Source organism: Heterodontus francisci, chromosome 7 (genome assembly GCF_036365525.1).
Source record: "Heterodontus francisci isolate sHetFra1 chromosome 7, sHetFra1.hap1, whole genome shotgun sequence".
Classification (NCBI taxonomy): Eukaryota; Metazoa; Chordata; class Chondrichthyes; order Heterodontiformes; family Heterodontidae; genus Heterodontus; species Heterodontus francisci.
Window position 1 is genome coordinate 115,336,712 of NC_090377.1, and position 19,605 is coordinate 115,356,316.

At 53.1% G+C, this 19,605-nt stretch overlaps 1 protein-coding gene across 4 annotated transcripts in view; it reads right to left on the reverse strand.

Moving 5' to 3' along the window:
- Nucleotides 1-19,605, reverse strand: part of LOC137372249 (uncharacterized protein KIAA2012-like) — a 109,190-nt gene that overhangs the window by 17,235 nt on the left and 72,350 nt on the right. For all 4 annotated transcript variants that reach the window (XM_068035937.1, XM_068035936.1, XM_068035938.1 and 1 more), the window contains 5 exons: nt 19,190-19,241; nt 5,777-5,992; nt 4,202-4,316; nt 3,281-3,431; nt 2,198-2,702 (listed from right to left, as the gene is read on the reverse strand). In XM_068035937.1, the coding sequence (XP_067892038.1) occupies nt 2,198-2,702; nt 3,281-3,431; nt 4,202-4,316; nt 5,777-5,992; nt 19,190-19,241 (1,039 nt within the window). The remainder of the gene's footprint in view (nt 1-2,197; nt 2,703-3,280; nt 3,432-4,201; nt 4,317-5,776; nt 5,993-19,189; nt 19,242-19,605) is intronic.

Here is a 19,605-nt window from a genome sequence, read left to right on the forward strand (position 1 = left end):
GGACTCACTCGGGGCTGGGGGAGTTTGTGGACTCACTCGGGTCAGGGCGAGTCAGTGGACTCACTCGGGGCTGGGGGGGTCAGTGGACTCACTCGGGGCTGGGGGAGATTGTGGGCTCACTCGGGGCTGGGGGAGTCAGTGGAATCACTCGGGGCTGGGGGAGTCAGTGGACTCACTCGGGGCTGGGGGAGTCAGTGGATTCACTCGGGGCAGGGGGAGTCAGTGGACTCACTCGGGGCAGGGGAAATCAGTGGACTCACTCAGGGCAGGGGGAGTCTGTGGACTCACTCGGGGCAGGGGGAGTCTGTGGACTCACTCGGGGCAGGGGGAGTCAGTGGACTCACTCGGGGCTGGGGGAGTTTGTGGACTCACTCGGGTCAGGGCGAGTCAGTGGACTCACTCGGGGCAGGGGGAGTCAGTGGACTCACTCGGGACAGGGGGAGTCAGTGGACTCACTCGGGGCTGGGGGAGTCAGTGGACTCACTCGGGGCTGGGGGAGTCAGTGGACTCACTCGGGGCAGGGGGAGTCAGTGGACTCACTCGGGGCCGGTCGAGTCAGTGGACTCACTCGGGGCCGGTCGAGTCAGTGGACTCACTCGGGGCAGGGGGAGTCTGTGGACTCACTCGGGGCAGGGGGAGTCAGTGGACTCACTCGGGGCTGGGGGAGTTTGTGGACTCACTCGGGTCAGGGCGAGTCAGTGGACTCACTCGGGGCAGGGGGAGTCAGTGGACTCACTCGGGGCAGGGGGAGTCAGTGGACTCACTCGGGGCTGGGGGAGTCAGTGGACTCACTCGGGGCTGGGGGAGTCAGTGGACTCACTCGGGGCTGGGGGAGTCAGTGGACTCACTCGGGGCAGGGGGAGTCAGTGGACTCACTCGGGGCCGGTCGAGTCAGTGGACTCACTCGGGGCTGGGGGAGTCTGTGGACTCACTCGGGTCAGGGCGAGTCAGTGGACTCACTCGGGGCTGGGGGCGTCTGTGGACTCACTCGGGTCAGTGCGGGTCAGTGGACTCACTCGGGTCAGGGCGAGTCAGTGGACTCACTCGGGGCCGGTCGAGTCAGTGGACTCACTCGGGGCTGGGGGAGTCAGTGGAATCACTCGGGACGGGGGAGTCAGTGGACTCACTCATGACAGGGGGAGTCAGTGGACTCACTCGGGGCTGGGGGGAGTCAGTGGACTCACTCGGGGCTGGGGGAGTCAGTGGACTCGCTCGGGGCTGGGGGAGTCAGTGGACTCACTCGGGGCCGGTCGAGTCAGTGGACTCACTCGGGGCCGGTCGAGTCAGTGGATTCACTCGGGGCTGGGGGAGTTTGTGGACTCACTCGGGTCAGGGCGAGTCTGTGGACTCACTCGGGGCAGGGGGAGTCAGTGGACTCACTCGGGGCCGGTCGAGTAAGTGGACTCACTCGGGGCCGGGGGAGTTTGTGGACTCACTCGGGTCAGGGCGAGTCAGTGGACTCACTCGGGGTCGGTCGAGTCAGTGAACTCACTCGGGGCCGGGGGAGTTTGTGGACTCACTCGGGTCAGGGCGAGTCTGTGGACTCACTTGGGGCCGGTCGAGTCAGTGGAGTGATGGCAGGTCAGCAGCTGAATGTGTTTGACCACAGGCTGTGCCAGTGACATGATTAGGAGATACCAGGACCTGTCAGTGAGGCACATGCCGGCCCTGTGACATGTTTTATTCATTCACGGGATGTGGGCATCACTGGCAAGGTCAGCATTTGTTGCCCACCCCTAATTGCCCTTGAGAAGTGGTGGTGAACCACCTAAAACTGAGTGGTTTGCTCGGCCATTTCAGAGGACATTTAGGAGTCAACCACATTGCTGTGGGTCTGGACTCACATGTCGGCCAGACCGGGTAAAGATGGCAGATTTCCTTCCTTTAAAGCACCTTCGTGAACCAGATTTCTTTTTTCACAACAATTCAGTAGTTTCTGGTCACCATTACTGACACTAACTTTTTATTCCAGATTTATTTAATTAATTAATTGAATTTAAATTCCCCAGCTGCCATGGTGGGATTTGAACACATATCTCTGAATCATTAGTGCTGGCCTCTGGATTACTAGTCCAGTAACATCACCACTATCGAACAGAACCCCTAAGGGATATCAGCATCAGGAGCCTTCAAGACCACCAGTGACATCACCAGAAGTTGCACGGCAGCCCAGTGACACCATTCCCATATATCTCACCTACAATAAACTCAGCACGTTTATTGTTCTTGTTTCTCTCATTGTTCAGGCCCGATGCCTGGTTTGGCCCCTGTGAGTTCCTCGGCCCTGATGGTTTGTTTGGTCCCGATGCCTGGTTTGGCCCCTGTGAGTTCCTTGGCCCTGATGGTTTGTTCAGGCCCGATGCCTGGTTTGGCCCCTGTGAGTTCCTCGGCCCTGATGGTTTGTTCGGGCCCGCTGTCTGGTTTGGCCCCTGTGAGTTCCTCGGCCCTGATGGTTTGTTCGGGCCCGATGTCTGGTTTGGCCCCTGTGAGTTCCTCGGCCCTGATGGTTTGTTCGGGCCCGATGTCTGGTTTGGCCCCTGTGAGTTCCTCGGCCCTGATGGTTTGTTCGGGCCCGATGTCTGGTTTGGCCCCTGTGAGTTCCTCGGCACTTCAAAGCTGCTGGGCACTGAGTCGTTGCCCTGAGTATTTGGATCTTGATTGGGATTTTTCTGTCCTTTCTTTCTTTTGCTCTTTTGTTTCTTCTGTGGACAGAAAGCAATTTTATAAACATTTGTTCCTACATTGTCCTCAGGCTGGACACCTACTGACTCAATCCTAGGCCTCATCCCAGAAAATACACTCATTGCCGAGTCACAGCTCATACAGCTATATGTGTACCTGGAGTTTTCATCACATGACCTCCCAACTCTAAATGAGCCCCAACCACTGCACCACCCCCCCAAACAAACTGCATTTCCCTATCTCCAATATTTTATAACTATTCAAAGAAAATGAAGCCACACCATTTTTTAATGCCCTGGTAATTCTTTTCCTAACTTGTTCACAGCAACATCCAGTAGATTGATATTTAATTCCAGGAGACTCCAGGACGACTCAGGAGGTCTGGAGCCTGCTCCCAGTCTGGATCCATCAAACTGCTCCGATAGGCCCTAGGCCAGGCAGAGCAACCTGCTCCCAGGCCCTCGGGCCCACGCTGGACAGATTAACCTGCTCCCAGGCCCCAGGCCAGGCAGATAAACCAGCTTTGGCAGCTATTCAGGCCTTAATTTAGTTACCCTTCAGGCCCAGATGGAGAGGATTTCCACTGTGTCTAACTCACGGTCTTGATTCCAGTGCTTCCCTCGCTGAGTTGGTTCCACAGTTTGGCCTCCTGGTCTTCTGCATCTGTCCCAGAATCCTCTGTATCCACAAGGCCTTCCTTTACCAGAAGATTTCTCCTTCCACTGGGATTGGGGGAACATCCATCATCACTGCACAGAACATAACACAGCCCACAGTTAAGCACCTGGAGGGACACTGAAGGGAAAGGTCTGGGTTTGGAACCAGGACAGCAGCATGCTCATCCATGCCTGTCCAGTATGGAGGGGAGTCTGGCCACCGGTCCCAACTAAAGCCGTGTCATGCTCTGCACTCAGCAGAGTCCTGATGGGTTACAGAAGGGCAGGAATCTCCTCTTCAAGATTGCCGTCTGTCCCACTGTACTCACCCCAGCCACAACACAGGGTGTGGGGAGGTGGCGACAGTACTGACAGTGAGTAGGGGAATCTCAATGAGTTATTTCTCTGTTACAGAGGCTGTTTTATGGGAACAATCCCTCAGGTGAGATCTGTGTCTGAAGCCCTCTGCACTCTCTAATATAAAGTGGGAGAACGCAGGAAAACCTGCAAACTCAGAGAATGAAACAGCACAGAAAGAGGCCATTCAACCATCATGTCTCTGCTGGCTCCTTGAAAGAGCTATCTAATTAGTCCCATTCCGCTGCTCTTTCCCCACAGCCCTGAAACTTCTTCCTTTTGAAGTATTTATCCAATTCCCTTTTGAAAGTTACTATCGAATCTGCTTCCACCGCCCCTTCGGACAGTGCTTTCCAGATCACAACAGCGTAAAAAAAAAAATCACATCACCCCGCTGGATCTTCTAACAATTACCTTAAATCTGTGTCCTTTTATTACCAACCCTCCTGCCAATAAAAACAGTTTCAACAAATCTGCTCTATCAACAATAATAAAGTAACACTCACACTGCATGGAGACTGCACAATGTCCCCAGCTCCTCAGCTGTAGATAAGCTGCTAGGTTCTGTCTGGGGCCAACCTGACAGGGAGGAGATCACAGCAGATTTTCCATGATTGGAACCTGGGGACAGAGAATAGCACAGTCAGTGAGAAAGGTGCTTGTCTGGTAGCAGATCCACATAGCACTCCAGCGGAAAGGGTAGCAACACAGTATTCCTGAAAGTCAAGAGTTCACTCCAGCTTTCTGTTTAAAGAATCATAACATTTTCATCCTGGTTAGATACAGAGTAAAGCTCCCTCTACACTGTCCCCATTCAACACTCCCAGGGCAGGTACAGTACGGGGTTAGGTACACAGTAAAGCTCCCTCTACACTGTCCCCATTCAACACTCCCAGGGCAGGTACAGTACGGGGTTAGGTACACAGTAAAGCTCCCTCTACACTGTCCCCATTCAACACTCCCAGGACAGGTACAGTTCGGGGTTAGGTACACAGTAAAGTTCCCTCTACACTGTCCCCCATCAAACACTCCCAGGACAGGTACAGTTCGGGGTTAGGTACAGAGTAAAGTTCCCTCTACACTGTCCCCCATTAAACACTCCCAGGACAGGTACAGTTCGGGGTTAGGTACAGAGTAAAGTTCCCTCTACACTGTCCCCCATCAAACACTCCCAGGACAGGTACAGTTCGGGGTTAGGTACAGAGTAAAGTTCCCTCTACACTGTCCCCCATTAAACACTCCCAGGACAGGTACAGTTCGGGGTTAGGTACAGAGTAAAGTTCCCTCTACACTGTCCCCCATTAAACACTCCCAGGACAGGTACAGTTCGGGGTTAGGTACAGAGTAAAGTTCCCTCTACACTGTCCCCCATCAAACACTCCCAGGACAGGTACAGTTCGGGGTTAGGTACAGAGTAAAGTTCCCTCTACACTGTCCCCCATCAAACACTCCCAGGACAGGTACAGTTCGGGGTTAGGTACAGAGTAAAGTTCCCTCTACACTGTCCCCCATCAAACACTCCCAGGACAGGTACAGTTCGGGGTTAGGTACAGAGTAAAGTTCCCTCTACACTGTCCCCATTAAACACTCCCAGGACTGGTACAGTTCGGGGTTAGGTACAGAGTAAAGTTCCCTCTACACTGTCCCCCATCAAACACTCCCAGGACAGGTACAGTTCGGGGTTAGGTACAGAGTAAAGTTCCCTCTACACTGTCCCCATTAAACACTCCCAGGACTGGTACAGTTCGGAGTTAGGTACAGAGTAAAGTTCCCTCTACACTGTGGTTCTGAAGTAGAGTCCTAGCTGATGCGAGTCATTAACTCTGTTTCTCTCTCCACAGATGCTGCCAGACCTGCTGAGTATTTCCAGCACTTTCTCTTTTTATTTCAAATTTCTACCATCCGCAGTATTTTGCTTTTCATTATTTTGTGATTGTGTAGTGTTCTTTGCTGCTTTGTGTGTTATTCAAGACGTAGATTCTTTAAATGTTTTATTGGACAGAAATCTCCTGTTGAGCAAGAAGCTCACACAGCCCACGTGCGGGGATGTCCTGAGGATTAGTTTATAATCCACCCCTTACCCTGTGCAGCATGTTTCATGTCCTGGGCTGCCTTTCCCTCATGTACTGAGTCGTAGACTGAGCCCTGATGGGACTGATAAGGTTGACGCAGATTTCCATCTTCATCCAGCATCATCTCCTCCAGATAGCCAGGGGCTACTGGGCACTGGTGGTTGCCCTTTGTCCTTCTGTCCGAGCTGACCTTTGCCCCTCTGGCTGTTCCGTCCTCTGGTCTTCCTGCCAATTCAACACTCATTTGATGTTAGCAGAATAAAGGCACAAGTCACCAGTTTAAACTCTGGCCTCTCATCTCCTCATGGTCAGTTACTCCGCGACTTCCCCTTTAATGAAATGCCCATCGGTGGGAGTTACACGCAGGTTTCCTGGATCTGCTCAGTTCCCATTGTGAAAAACAGGTGTAAAATGGGTGTAAGCAGCGGAACTACCTGTAGACCCCCCTGCAACCTTTAAAAAGACAGTTCAGCCTGTGCTATGCAGATTGCAAACAACCAGGTAAAGAGAGGGAATAGGGCTGGGCCCTCTCACTTCACTTGCTACAAACACAGTGCATTGTCACAACAAACTTTTTTATTAGATGTACAGAGTTAGGACCCACTCAAGCACCATCAGGACCTGGATGGCAGCAGGGCAGGACCTCATCCAGAAGGACACAGTGCTTCACGGATGGAGACACCCCCGACCCATCGCAGAGCAGCTTCAAGGCAGGAGGCACAAGATCCCTGGGTGCAGCTGCACCAATCTGGCCAGGGGCGTGACTCATGCTGCCAGGAAGGAGGTGGCATTACCACTGTCCGACTTCCTCACCCCCAGGACTGGCACTCAGTCCAATTCCCTCACCTCCTGGAATCCTGACCAGTGATGCACAAAAATCAATGTACTCACCAGGGCTGGCAAGGTAACAGACTGGGTACTCTTTCTCCTCTCCTTCCTTGCCCACCTTGGGCACGAGAAACTCTTCAACCTCTAAAGCAACACTTCCACAACTAACCCTCCACACCGCTCTCCAGTTAAGGACGGTTCTGTTTCCTGCAGTATGTTACACAATTCTCCAGCTCCAGTAACTGGAACACACATCCCAAAAACCTCTTCCTCCACTTAAACAGCCTCACAACCCCCTCATCTCTTACTTCAGTTCTCCCACACCCCTGCACACACATTCAACAGCCCACCTTACCCTCATTCACTCCACTGCCTGCCATACCCTCATTCACTCCACTGCCTTACCCTCATTCACTCCACTGCCTTACCTTCATTCACACCACTGCCCGCCTTACCCTCATTCACTCCACTGCCTGCCTTACCCTCATTCACTCCACTGCCATACCCTCATTCACTCCACTGCCTGCCTTACCCTCATTCACACCACTGCCTGCCTTACCCTCATTCACTCCACTGCCATACCCTCATTCACTCCACTGCCTTACCCTCATTCACTCCACTGCCTGCCTTACCCTCATTCAGACCACTGCCTTACCCTCATTCACTCCACTGCCTGCCTTACCCTCATTCACTCCACTGCCTGCCTTACCCTCATTCACGCCACTGCCTGCCTTACGCTCATTCACTCCTCTGCCTGCCTTACCCTCATTCACACCACTGCCTCACCCTCATTCACACCACTGCCTTACCCTCATTCACTCCACTGCCTGCCTTACCCTCATTCACACCACTGCCTTACCCTCATTCACTCCACTGCCTGCCTTACCCTCATTCACACCACTGCCTTACCCTCATTCACTCCACTGCCTGCCTTACCCTCATTAACTCCACTGCCTTACCCTCATTAACTCCACGGCCTGCCTTACCCTCATTCACACCACTGCCTTACCCTCATTCACTCCACTGCCTGCCTTACCCTCATTCACACCACTGCCTTACCCTCATTCACTCCACTGCCTGCCTTACCCTCATTCACTCCACTGCCTTACCCTCATTAACTCCACGGCCTGCCTTACCCTCATTCACACCACTGCCTTACCCTCATTCACTCCACTGCCTGCCTTACCCTCATTCACTCCACTGCCTTACCCTCATTAACTCCACGGCCTGCCTTACCCTCATTCACACCACTGCCTTACCCTCATTCACACCACTGCCTTACCCTCATTCACACCACTGCCTTACCCTCATTCACTCCACTGCCTGCCTTACCCTCATTCACACCACTGCCTGCCTTACCCTCATTCACTCCACTGCCTGCCTTACCCTCATTCACACCACTGCCTTACCCTCATTCACTCCACTGCCTGCCTTACCCTCATTCACTCCACTGCCTTACCCTCATTCACTCCACTGCCTGCCTTACCCTCATTCACTCCACTGCCTGACTTACCCTCATTCACACCACTGCCTGCCTTACCCTCATTCACTCCACTGCCTGCCTTACCCTCATTCACTCCATTGCCTGCCTTACCCTCATTCACACCACAGCCTGCCTTACCCTCATTCACACCACAGCCTGCCTTACCCTCATTCACTCCATTGCCTGCCTTACCCTCATTCACACCACTGCCTGCCTTACCCTCATTCACTCCACTGCCTTACCCTCATTCATTCCACTGCCTGCCTTACCCTCATTCACACCACTGCCTTACCCTCATTCACTCCACTGCCTGCCTTACCCTCATTCACTCCACTGCCTTACCCTCATTCACACCACTGCCTTACCCTCATTCACTCCACTGCCTGCCTTACCCTCATTCACACCACTGCCTTACCCTCATTCACTCCACTGCCTGCCTTACCCTCATTCACACCACTGCCTTACCCTCATTCACTCCACTGCCTGCCTTACCCTCATTCACTCCACTGCCTTACCCTCATTCACACCACTGCCTTACCCTCATTCACTCCACTGCCTGCCTTACCCTCATTCACACCACTGCCTTACCCTCATTCACTCCACTGCCTGCCTTACCCTCATTCACACCACTGCCTTACCCTCATTCACACCACTGCCTTACCCTCATTCACTCCACTGCCTGCCTTACCCTCATTCACACCACTGCCTTACCCTCATTCACTCCACTGCCTGCCTTACCCTCATTCACACCACTGCCTTACCCTCATTCACTCCACTGCCTGCCTTACCCTCATTCACACCACTGCCTTACCCTCATTCACTCCACTGCCTGCCTTACCCTCATTCACACCACTGCCTTACCCTCATTCACACCACTGCCTTACCCTCATTCACTCCACTGCCTTACCCTCATTCACTCCACTGCCTGCCTTACCCTCATTCACACCACTGCCTTACCCTCATTCACTCCACTGCCTTACCCTCATTCACACCACTGCCTTACCCTCATTCACTCCACTGCCTGCCTTACCCTCATTCACACCACTGCCTTACCCTCATTCACTCCACTGCCTGCCTTACCCTCATTCACACCACTGCCTTACCCTCATTCACTCCACTGCCTGCCTTACCCTCATTCACACCACTGCCTTACCCTCATTCACTCCACTGCCTGCCTTACCCTCATTCACACCACTGCCTTACCCTCATTCACACCACTGCCTTACCCTCATTCACTCCACTGCCTTACCCTCATTCACTCCACTGCCTGCCTTACCCTCATTCACACCACTGCCTGCCTTACCCTCATTCACTCCACTGCCTGCCTTACCCTCATTCAGATCACTGCCTTACCCTCATTCACTCTACTGCCTGCCTTACCCTCATTCACACCACTGCCTGCCTTACCCTCATTCACTCCACTGCCTTACCCTCATTCACTCCACTGCCCGCCTTACCCTCATTCCACTGCCTGCCTTACCCTCATTCACACCACTGCCTTACCCTCATTCACTCCACTGCCTGCCTTACCCTCATTCACACCACTGCCTGCCTTACCCTCATTCACTCCACTGCCTGCCTTACCCTCATTCACACCACTGCCTGCCTTACCCTCATTCACTCCACTGCCTTACCCTCATTCACTCCACTGCCCGCCTTACCCTCATTCACTCCACTGCCTGCCTTACCCTCATTCACACCACTGCCTTACCCTCATTCACTCCACTGCCTGCCTTACCCTCATTCACACCACTGCCTGCCTTACCCTCATTCACACCACTGCCTGCCTTACCCTCATTCACTCCACTGCCTGCCTTACCCTCATTCACACCACTGCCTGCCTTACCCTCATTCACACCACTGCCTGCCTTACCCTCATTCACGCAACGGCCTGCCTTACCCTCATTCACTCCACTGCCTCCCTTACCCTCATTCACTCCACTGCCTCCCTTACCCTCATTGACACCACTGCCTTACCCTCATTCACTCCACTGCCTTACCCTCATTCACACCACTGCCTTACCCTCATTCACTCCACTGCCTGCCTTACCCTCATTCACTCCACTGCCTTACCCTCATTCACACCACTGCCTGCCCTACCCTCATTCACTCCACTGCCTTACCCTCATTCACTCCACTGCCTGCCTTACCCTCATTCACTCCACTGCCTGCCTTACACTCATTCACACCACTGCCTTACCCTCATTCACTCCACTGCCTGCCTTACCCTCATTCACACCACTGCCTGCCTTACCCTCATTCACTCCACTGCCATACCCTCATTCACTCCACTGCCTTACTCTCATTCACTCCACTGCCTGCCTTACCCTCATTCAGACCACTGCCTTACCCTCATTCACTCCACTGCCTGCCTTACCCTCATTCACTCCACTGCCTTACCCTCATTAACTCCACGGCCTGCCTTACCCTCATTCACACCACTGCCTTACCCTCATTCACTCCACTGCCTGCCTTACCCTCATTCACACCACTGCCTTACCCTCATTCACTCCACTGCCTGCCTTACCCTCATTCACACCACTGCCTGCCTTACCCTCATTCACTCCACTGCCTGCCTTACCCTCATTCACACCACTGCCTTACCCTCATTCACTCCACTGCCTGCCTTACCCTCATTCACTCCACTGCCTTACCCTCATTCACTCCACTGCCTGCCTTACCCTCATTCACTCCACTGCCTGACTTACCCTCATTCACACCACTGCCTGCCTTACCCTCATTCACTCCACTGCCTGCCTTACCCTCATTCACTCCATTGCCTGCCTTACCCTCATTCACACCACAGCCTGCCTTACCCTCATTCACACCACAGCCTGCCTTACCCTCATTCACTCCACTGCCTGCCTTACCCTCATTCACTCCACTGCCTTACCCTCATTCACACCACTGCCTTACCCTCATTCACTCCACTGCCTGCCTTACCCTCATTCACACCACTGCCTTACCCTCATTCACTCCACTGCCTGCCTTACCCTCATTCACACCACTGCCTTACCCTCATTCACTCCACTGCCTGCCTTACCCTCATTCACTCCACTGCCTTACCCTCATTCACACCACTGCCTTACCCTCATTCACTCCACTGCCTGCCTTACCCTCATTCACACCACTGCCTTACCCTCATTCACTCCACTGCCTGCCTTACCCTCATTCACACCACTGCCTTACCCTCATTCACTCCACTGCCTTACCCTCATTCACACCACTGCCTTACCCTCATTCACTCCACTGCCTGCCTTACCCTCATTCACACCACTGCCTTACCCTCATTCACTCCACTGCCTGCCTTACCCTCATTCACACCACTGCCTTACCCTCATTCACTCCACTGCCTGCCTTACCCTCATTCACACCACTGCCTTACCCTCATTCACTCCACTGCCTGCCTTACCCTCATTCACACCACTGCCTTACCCTCATTCACTCCACTGCCTGCCTTACCCTCATTCACACCACTGCCTTACCCTCATTCACTCCACTGCCTGCCTTACCCTCATTCACACCACTGCCTTACCCTCATTCACACCACTGCCTTACCCTCATTCACTCCACTGCCTGCCTTACCCTCATTCACACCACTGCCTGCCTTACCCTCATTCACTCCACTGCCTGCCTTACCCTCATTCAGATCACTGCCTTACCCTCATTCACTCTACTGCCTGCCTTACCCTCATTCACACCACTGCCTGCCTTACCCTCATTCACTCCACTGCCTTACCCTCATTCACTCCACTGCCCGCCTTACCCTCATTCACTCCACTGCCTGCCTTACCCTCATTCACACCACTGCCTTACCCTCATTCACTCCACTGCCTGCCTTACCCTCATTCACACCACTGCCTGCCTTACCCTCATTCACTCCATTGCCTGCCTTACCCTCATTCACACCACTGCCTGCCTTACCCTCATTCACTCCACTGCCTTACCCTCATTCACTCCACTGCCCGCCTTACCCTCATTCACTCCACTGCCTGCCTTACCCTCATTCACACCACTGCCTTACCCTCATTCACTCCACTGCCTGCCTTACCCTCATTCACACCACTGCCTGCCTTACCCTCATTCACACCACTGCCTGCCTTACCCTCATTCACTCCACTGCCTGCCTTACCCTCATTCACACCACTGCCTGCCTTACCCTCATTCACGCAACTGCCTGCCTTACGCTCATTCACACCACTGCCTGCCTTACCCTCATTCACTCCACTGCCTCCCTTACCCTCATTGACACCACTGCCTTACCCTCATTCACTCCACTGCCTTACCCTCATTCACACCACTGCCTTACCCTCATTCACTCCACTGCCTGCCTTACCCTCATTCACTCCACTGCCTTACCCTCATTCACACCACTGCCTGCCCTACCCTCATTCACTCCACTGCCTTACCCTCATTCACTCCACTGCCTGCCTTACCCTCATTCACTCCACTGCCTGCCTTACCCTCATTCACACCACTGCCTTACCCTCATTCACTCCACTGCCTGCCTTACCCTCATTCACACCACTGCCTGCCTTACCCTCATTCACTCCACTGCCATACCCTCATTCACTCCACTGCCTTACTCTCATTCACTCCACTGCCTGCCTTACCCTCATTCAGACCACTGCCTTACCCTCATTCACTCCACTGCCTGCCTTACCCTCATTCACTCCACTGCCTGCCTTACCCTCATTCACGCCACTGCCTGCCTTACGCTCATTCACTCCTCTGCCTGCCTTACCCTCATTCACACCACTGCCTTACCCTCATTCACTCCACTGCCTTACCCTCATTCACACCACTGCCTTACCCTCATTCACACCACTGCCTTACCCTCATTCACTCCACTGCCTGCCTTACCCTCATTCACACCACTGCCTTACCCTCATTCACTCCACTGCCTTACCCTCATTAACTCCACGGCCTGCCTTACCCTCATTCACACCACTGCCTTACCCTCATTCACTCCACTGCCTGCCTTACCTTCATTCACACCACTGCCTTACCCTCATTCACTCCACTGCCTGCCTTACCCTCATTCACACCACTGCCTGCCTTACCCTCATTCACTCCACTGCCTGCCTTACCCTCATTCACACCACTGCCTTACCCTCATTCACTCCACTGCCTGCCTTACCCTCATTCACTCCACTGCCTTACCCTCATTCACTCCACTGCCTGCCTTACCCTCATTCACTCCACTGCCTGACTTACCCTCATTCACTCCACTGCCTGCCTTACCCTCATTCACTCCACTGCCTTACCCTCATTCACTCCACTGCCTGCCTTACCCTCATTCACTCCACTGCCTGACTTACCCTCATTCACTCCACTGCCTGCCTTACCCTCATTCACACCACTGCCTTACCCTCATTCACTCCACTGCCTGCCTTACCCTCATTCACACCACTGCCTGCCTTACCCTCATTCACTCCACTGCCTGCCTTACCCTCATTCACACCACTGCCTTACCCTCATTCACTCCACTGCCTGCCTTACCCTCATTCACTCCACTGCCTTACCCTCATTCACTCCACTGCCTGCCTTACCCTCATTCACTCCACTGCCTGACTTACCCTCATTCACACCACTGCCTGCCTTACCCTCATTCACTCCACTGCCTGCCTTACCCTCATTCACTCCATTGCCTGCCTTACCCTCATTCACACCACAGCCTGCCTTACCCTCATTCACACCACAGCCTGCCTTACCCTCATTCACTCCACTGCCTGCCTTACCCTCATTCACTCCACTGCCTTACCCTCATTCACACCACTGCCTTACCCTCATTCACTCCACTGCCTGCCTTACCCTCATTCACACCACTGCCTTACCCTCATTCACTCCACTGCCTGCCTTACCCTCATTCACACCACTGCCTTACCCTCATTCACTCCACTGCCTGCCTTACCCTCATTCACTCCACTGCCTTACCCTCATTCACACCACTGCCTTACCCTCATTCACTCCACTGCCTGCCTTACCCTCATTCACACCACTGCCTTACCCTCATTCACTCCACTGCCTGCCTTACCCTCATTCACACCACTGCCTTACCCTCATTCACTCCACTGCCTTACCCTCATTCACACCACTGCCTTACCCTCATTCACTCCACTGCCTGCCTTACCCTCATTCACACCACTGCCTTACCCTCATTCACTCCACTGCCTGCCTTACCCTCATTCACACCACTGCCTTACCCTCATTCACTCCACTGCCTGCCTTACCCTCATTCACACCACTGCCTTACCCTCATTCACTCCACTGCCTGCCTTACCCTCATTCACACCACTGCCTTACCCTCATTCACTCCACTGCCTGCCTTACCCTCATTCACACCACTGCCTTACCCTCATTCACTCCACTGCCTGCCTTACCCTCATTCACACCACTGCCTTACCCTCATTCACACCACTGCCTTACCCTCATTCACTCCACTGCCTGCCTTACCCTCATTCACACCACTGCCTGCCTTACCCTCATTCACTCCACTGCCTGCCTTACCCTCATTCAGATCACTGCCTTACCCTCATTCACTCTACTGCCTGCCTTACCCTCATTCACACCACTGCCTGCCTTACCCTCATTCACTCCACTGCCTTACCCTCATTCACTCCACTGCCCGCCTTACCCTCATTCACTCCACTGCCTGCCTTACCCTCATTCACACCACTGCCTTACCCTCATTCACTCCACTGCCTGCCTTACCCTCATTCACACCACTGCCTGCCTTACCCTCATTCACTCCATTGCCTGCCTTACCCTCATTCACACCACTGCCTGCCTTACCCTCATTCACTCCACTGCCTTACCCTCATTCACTCCACTGCCCGCCTTACCCTCATTCACTCCACTGCCTGCCTTACCCTCATTCACACCACTGCCTTACCCTCATTCACTCCACTGCCTGCCTTACCCTCATTCACACCACTGCCTGCCTTACCCTCATTCACACCACTGCCTGCCTTACCCTCATTCACTCCACTGCCTGCCTTACCCTCATTCACACCACTGCCTGCCTTACCCTCATTCACGCAACTGCCTGCCTTACGCTCATTCACACCACTGCCTGCCTTACCCTCATTCACTCCACTGCCTCCCTTACCCTCATTGACACCACTGCCTTACCCTCATTCACTCCACTGCCTTACCCTCATTCACACCACTGCCTTACCCTCATTCACTCCACTGCCTGCCTTACCCTCATTCACTCCACTGCCTTACCCTCATTCACACCACTGCCTGCCCTACCCTCATTCACTCCACTGCCTTACCCTCATTCACTCCACTGCCTGCCTTACCCTCATTCACTCCACTGCCTGCCTTACCCTCATTCACACCACTGCCTTACCCTCATTCACTCCACTGCCTGCCTTACCCTCATTCACACCACTGCCTGCCTTACCCTCATTCACTCCACTGCCATACCCTCATTCACTCCACTGCCTTACTCTCATTCACTCCACTGCCTGCCTTACCCTCATTCAGACCACTGCCTTACCCTCATTCACTCCACTGCCTGCCTTACCCTCATTCACTCCACTGCCTGCCTTACCCTCATTCACGCCACTGCCTGCCTTACGCTCATTCACTCCTCTGCCTGCCTTACCCTCATTCACACCACTGCCTTACCCTCATTCACTCCACTGCCTTACCCTCATTCACACCACTGCCTTACCCTCATTCACACCACTGCCTTACCCTCATTCACTCCACTGCCTGCCTTACCCTCATTCACACCACTGCCTTACCCTCATTCACTCCACTGCCTTACCCTCATTAACTCCACGGCCTGCCTTACCCTCATTCACACCACTGCCTTACCCTCATTCACTCCACTGCCTGCCTTACCTTCATTCACACCACTGCCTTACCCTCATTCACTCCACTGCCTGCCTTACCCTCATTCACACCACTGCCTGCCTTACCCTCATTCACTCCACTGCCTGCCTTACCCTCATTCACACCACTGCCTTACCCTCATTCACTCCACTGCCTGCCTTACCCTCATTCACTCCACTGCCTTACCCTCATTCACTCCACTGCCTGCCTTACCCTCATTCACTCCACTGCCTGACTTACCCTCATTCACTCCACTGCCTGCCTTACCCTCATTCACTCCACTGCCTGCCTTACCCTCATTCACACCACTGCCTGCCTTACCCTCATTCACTCCACTGCCTTACCCTCATTCACTCCACTGCCTCCCTTACCCTCATTCACACCACTGCCTTACCCTCATTCACTCCACTGCCTGCCTTACCCTCATTCACTCCACTGCCTTACCCTCATTCACACCACTGCCTTACCCTCATTCACTCCACTGCCTGCCTTACCCTCATTCACACCACTGCCTTACCCTCATTCACTCCACTGCCTGCCTTACCCTCATTCACACCACTGCCTTACCCTCATTCACTCCACTGCCTGCCTTACCCACATTCACTCCACTGCCTTACCCTCATTCACTCCACTGCCTGCCTTACCCTCATTCACTCCACTGCCTGCCTTACCCTCATTCACACCACTGCCTGCCTTACCCTCATTCACATCACTGCCTTACCCTCATTCACTCTACTGCCTGCCTTACCCTCATTCACACCACTGCCTGCCTTACCCTCATTCACTCCACTGCCTTACCCTCATTCACTCCACTGCCTGCCTTACCCTCATTCACACCACTGCCCGTTTTACCCTCATTCATTCCACTGCCTCCCTTACCCTCATTCACATCACTGCCTTACGCTCATTCACTCCTCTGCCTGCCTTACCCTCATTGACACCACTGCCTTACCCTCATTCACTCCACTGCCTTACCCTCATTCACACCACTGCCTTACCCTCATTCACTCCACTGCCTGCCTTACCCTCATTCACTCCACTGCCTTACCCTCATTCACACCACTGCCTGCCCTACCCTCATTCACTCCACTGCCTTACCCTCATTCACTCCACTGCCTGCCTTACCCTCATTCACACCACTGCCTTACCCTCATTCACTCGACTGCCTGCCTTACCCTCATTCACACCACTGCCTGCCTTACCCTCATTCACTCCACTGCCATACCCTCATTCACTCCACTGCCTTACCCTCATTCACTCCACTGCCTGCCTTACCCTCATTCAGACCACTGCCTTACCCTCATTCACTCCACTGCCTGCCTTACCCTCATTCACTCCACTGCCTGCCTTACCCTCATTCACACCACTGCCTGCCTTACCCTCATTCACTCCACTGCCTTACCCTCATTCACTCCACTGCCTGCCTTACCCTCATTCACACCACTGCCTGCCTTACCCTCATTCACTCCACTGCCATACCCTCATTCACTCCACTGCCTTACCCTCATTCACTCCACTGCCTGCCTTACCCTCATTCACACCACTGCCTGCCTTACCCTCATTCACACCACTGCCTTACCCTCATTCACTCCACTGCCTGCCTTACCCTCATTCACACCACTGCCTTACCCTCATTCACACCACTGCCTGCCTTACCCTCATTCACTCCACTGCCTGCCTTACCCTCATTCACACCACTGCCTGCCTTACCCTCATTCACTCCACTGCCTTACCCTCATTCACTCCACTGCCTGCCTTACCCTGATTCACTCCACTGCCTTCCCCTCATTCACTCCACTGCCTGCCTTCCCCTCATTCACTCCACTGCCTGCCTTCCCCTCATTCACTCCAATGCCCGCTTTACCCTCATTCACTCCACTGTGGGACAACTGGCCATTGAATACACACTAATGAAATTGACTACTGTAGGGGACTTCCCACCTTTAAACCCCTGAGCCCCTTCAAGGGCATCGCCGGGTAGCCCATGAGCACTCAGTTAACTGTTGTCTGCATGACAACAGAAGGAGCCATATCTTCTCCTGAGATGTCCTGACTACAGGTGAGTGGGTGGGAGAACCCTGTGAGTCATGGTCAGAAGCAAGTGCAGGTCTCTGTCGAGAAAAGTCCGAAGGGAAATGTGTTCAGAACGTGTTTCGAGCTACAGAAATCATTGTATGAAGTTTGCAGAATCTTCAGGATCTCAGACTCTTCACTTTTATCTGTCTCCACTCATCCTGGTGCCTGTACCTCACTCTGAGTACCAGGGGTGAGAGTGGCCAAAGACCAAAAGGTTTGTAAATCAGTGGCCGAAGATAAAAAAGTCTGAAAATGTTTTTTCACAAGGAATCATGTAATGATAGCACTGTTAATGATCTGTAATATCCTGATCTATTTCCATAATGTGCTATTAGACTGCTAATAAAATGAAGAACGAGGTGTTCTTAGCAACTTTGCCCCATATAGCTGCCAGGTCTCAGACGAAGGGTAGTATAATAGCATCTAACATACATTGCAGCTCATTTAGGGTTAGACATGTAGAGACAGGAGTAGGAGGCTAATGACAAACAATAAATTCAGTTAAGCTAATTGTACAGAATTTTTTTTGGTTTTCCTAATAATGTAACTGTGATCAATTAATTTGTTCGATGATGCAGCCAAACTGGGCAGAGGAGTTGCAGTTCGGACTAGAAACGTATGCAGCACAGCTTCCAGGCCCCTTCAAATGTGTTGACCGCTCACTCCCCACCCCTACCACACCCACCCCCCACCCAATTGGCCGCTTGCTCGCTTGCTTCCTGCCTTCCCGCACCACCACCCCCCAACCCAGTGGGCTGTTCGCCACGCGCCTGCTCGGTGGGTGGTGACATCATTATGTGGTGGAATCAATACATGCAAGCACAGATTCATACTGGCAAGTGCTTGGATGCACTGATGACGTTGGCGATCACTCTGCGCGTGCTCTGCATTGTCAGGAGACACAGTGTTCTTTTTAAAGTCGGTCTTTTGGTCAAGGTAGGAGAGGAAGAAGCCAATGGCAGATTCCTGAAACCCCAATGTCGGAAATCTGCCATTTGGCAGAAATGTCTCATTCCTGCTGAGCACACAAGCAGATCAATGCCAGGAAACTCCCATCTGCTGTGTCCAATGTGTCTCAGTCTCTCACCCCGAGTGGATTGCTGTCTAGTAGGGTTGTGGCCTAAAGTCAGTGTTTGAATGGCCGCCTGGTGAGTGGAGGCTCATCCTCCAGTCAGGCTGTCCCTTACCTGCGGAATTTCCATCAGGGTCAGTCCGTCTCCGACCCCTTTGCCTGAAAGCCTAAAAAAATGAGCAGAAAAGAAATGAGGTACGAAGGTTTCCCAGTCTGTGAGAATATTCCGAACAGAGCTGTAAAGCAGTGAATATTTTGACTAAAACAGATCAGATACTTTGCACAGGCTGCCGGAGCATCCCTCTATAACAGGAGGAGAAAGCTGAATTGGAACAGGACCTCCAGCCTTTGGCCCATTGATGAGAGAACCAACACAAAGCCCTGAACAGCCTGTGGATCACCTCAATGAAGCATTCAGGCTTTATATGAACCACCAGCTGAGCTCAAATCCTACCTGCCGAAGCCGTGAAATTGGATTCAATAAATTGGCATCAAAGAGGGAATCTGCCAGATTGTTATAAAAACTCAACT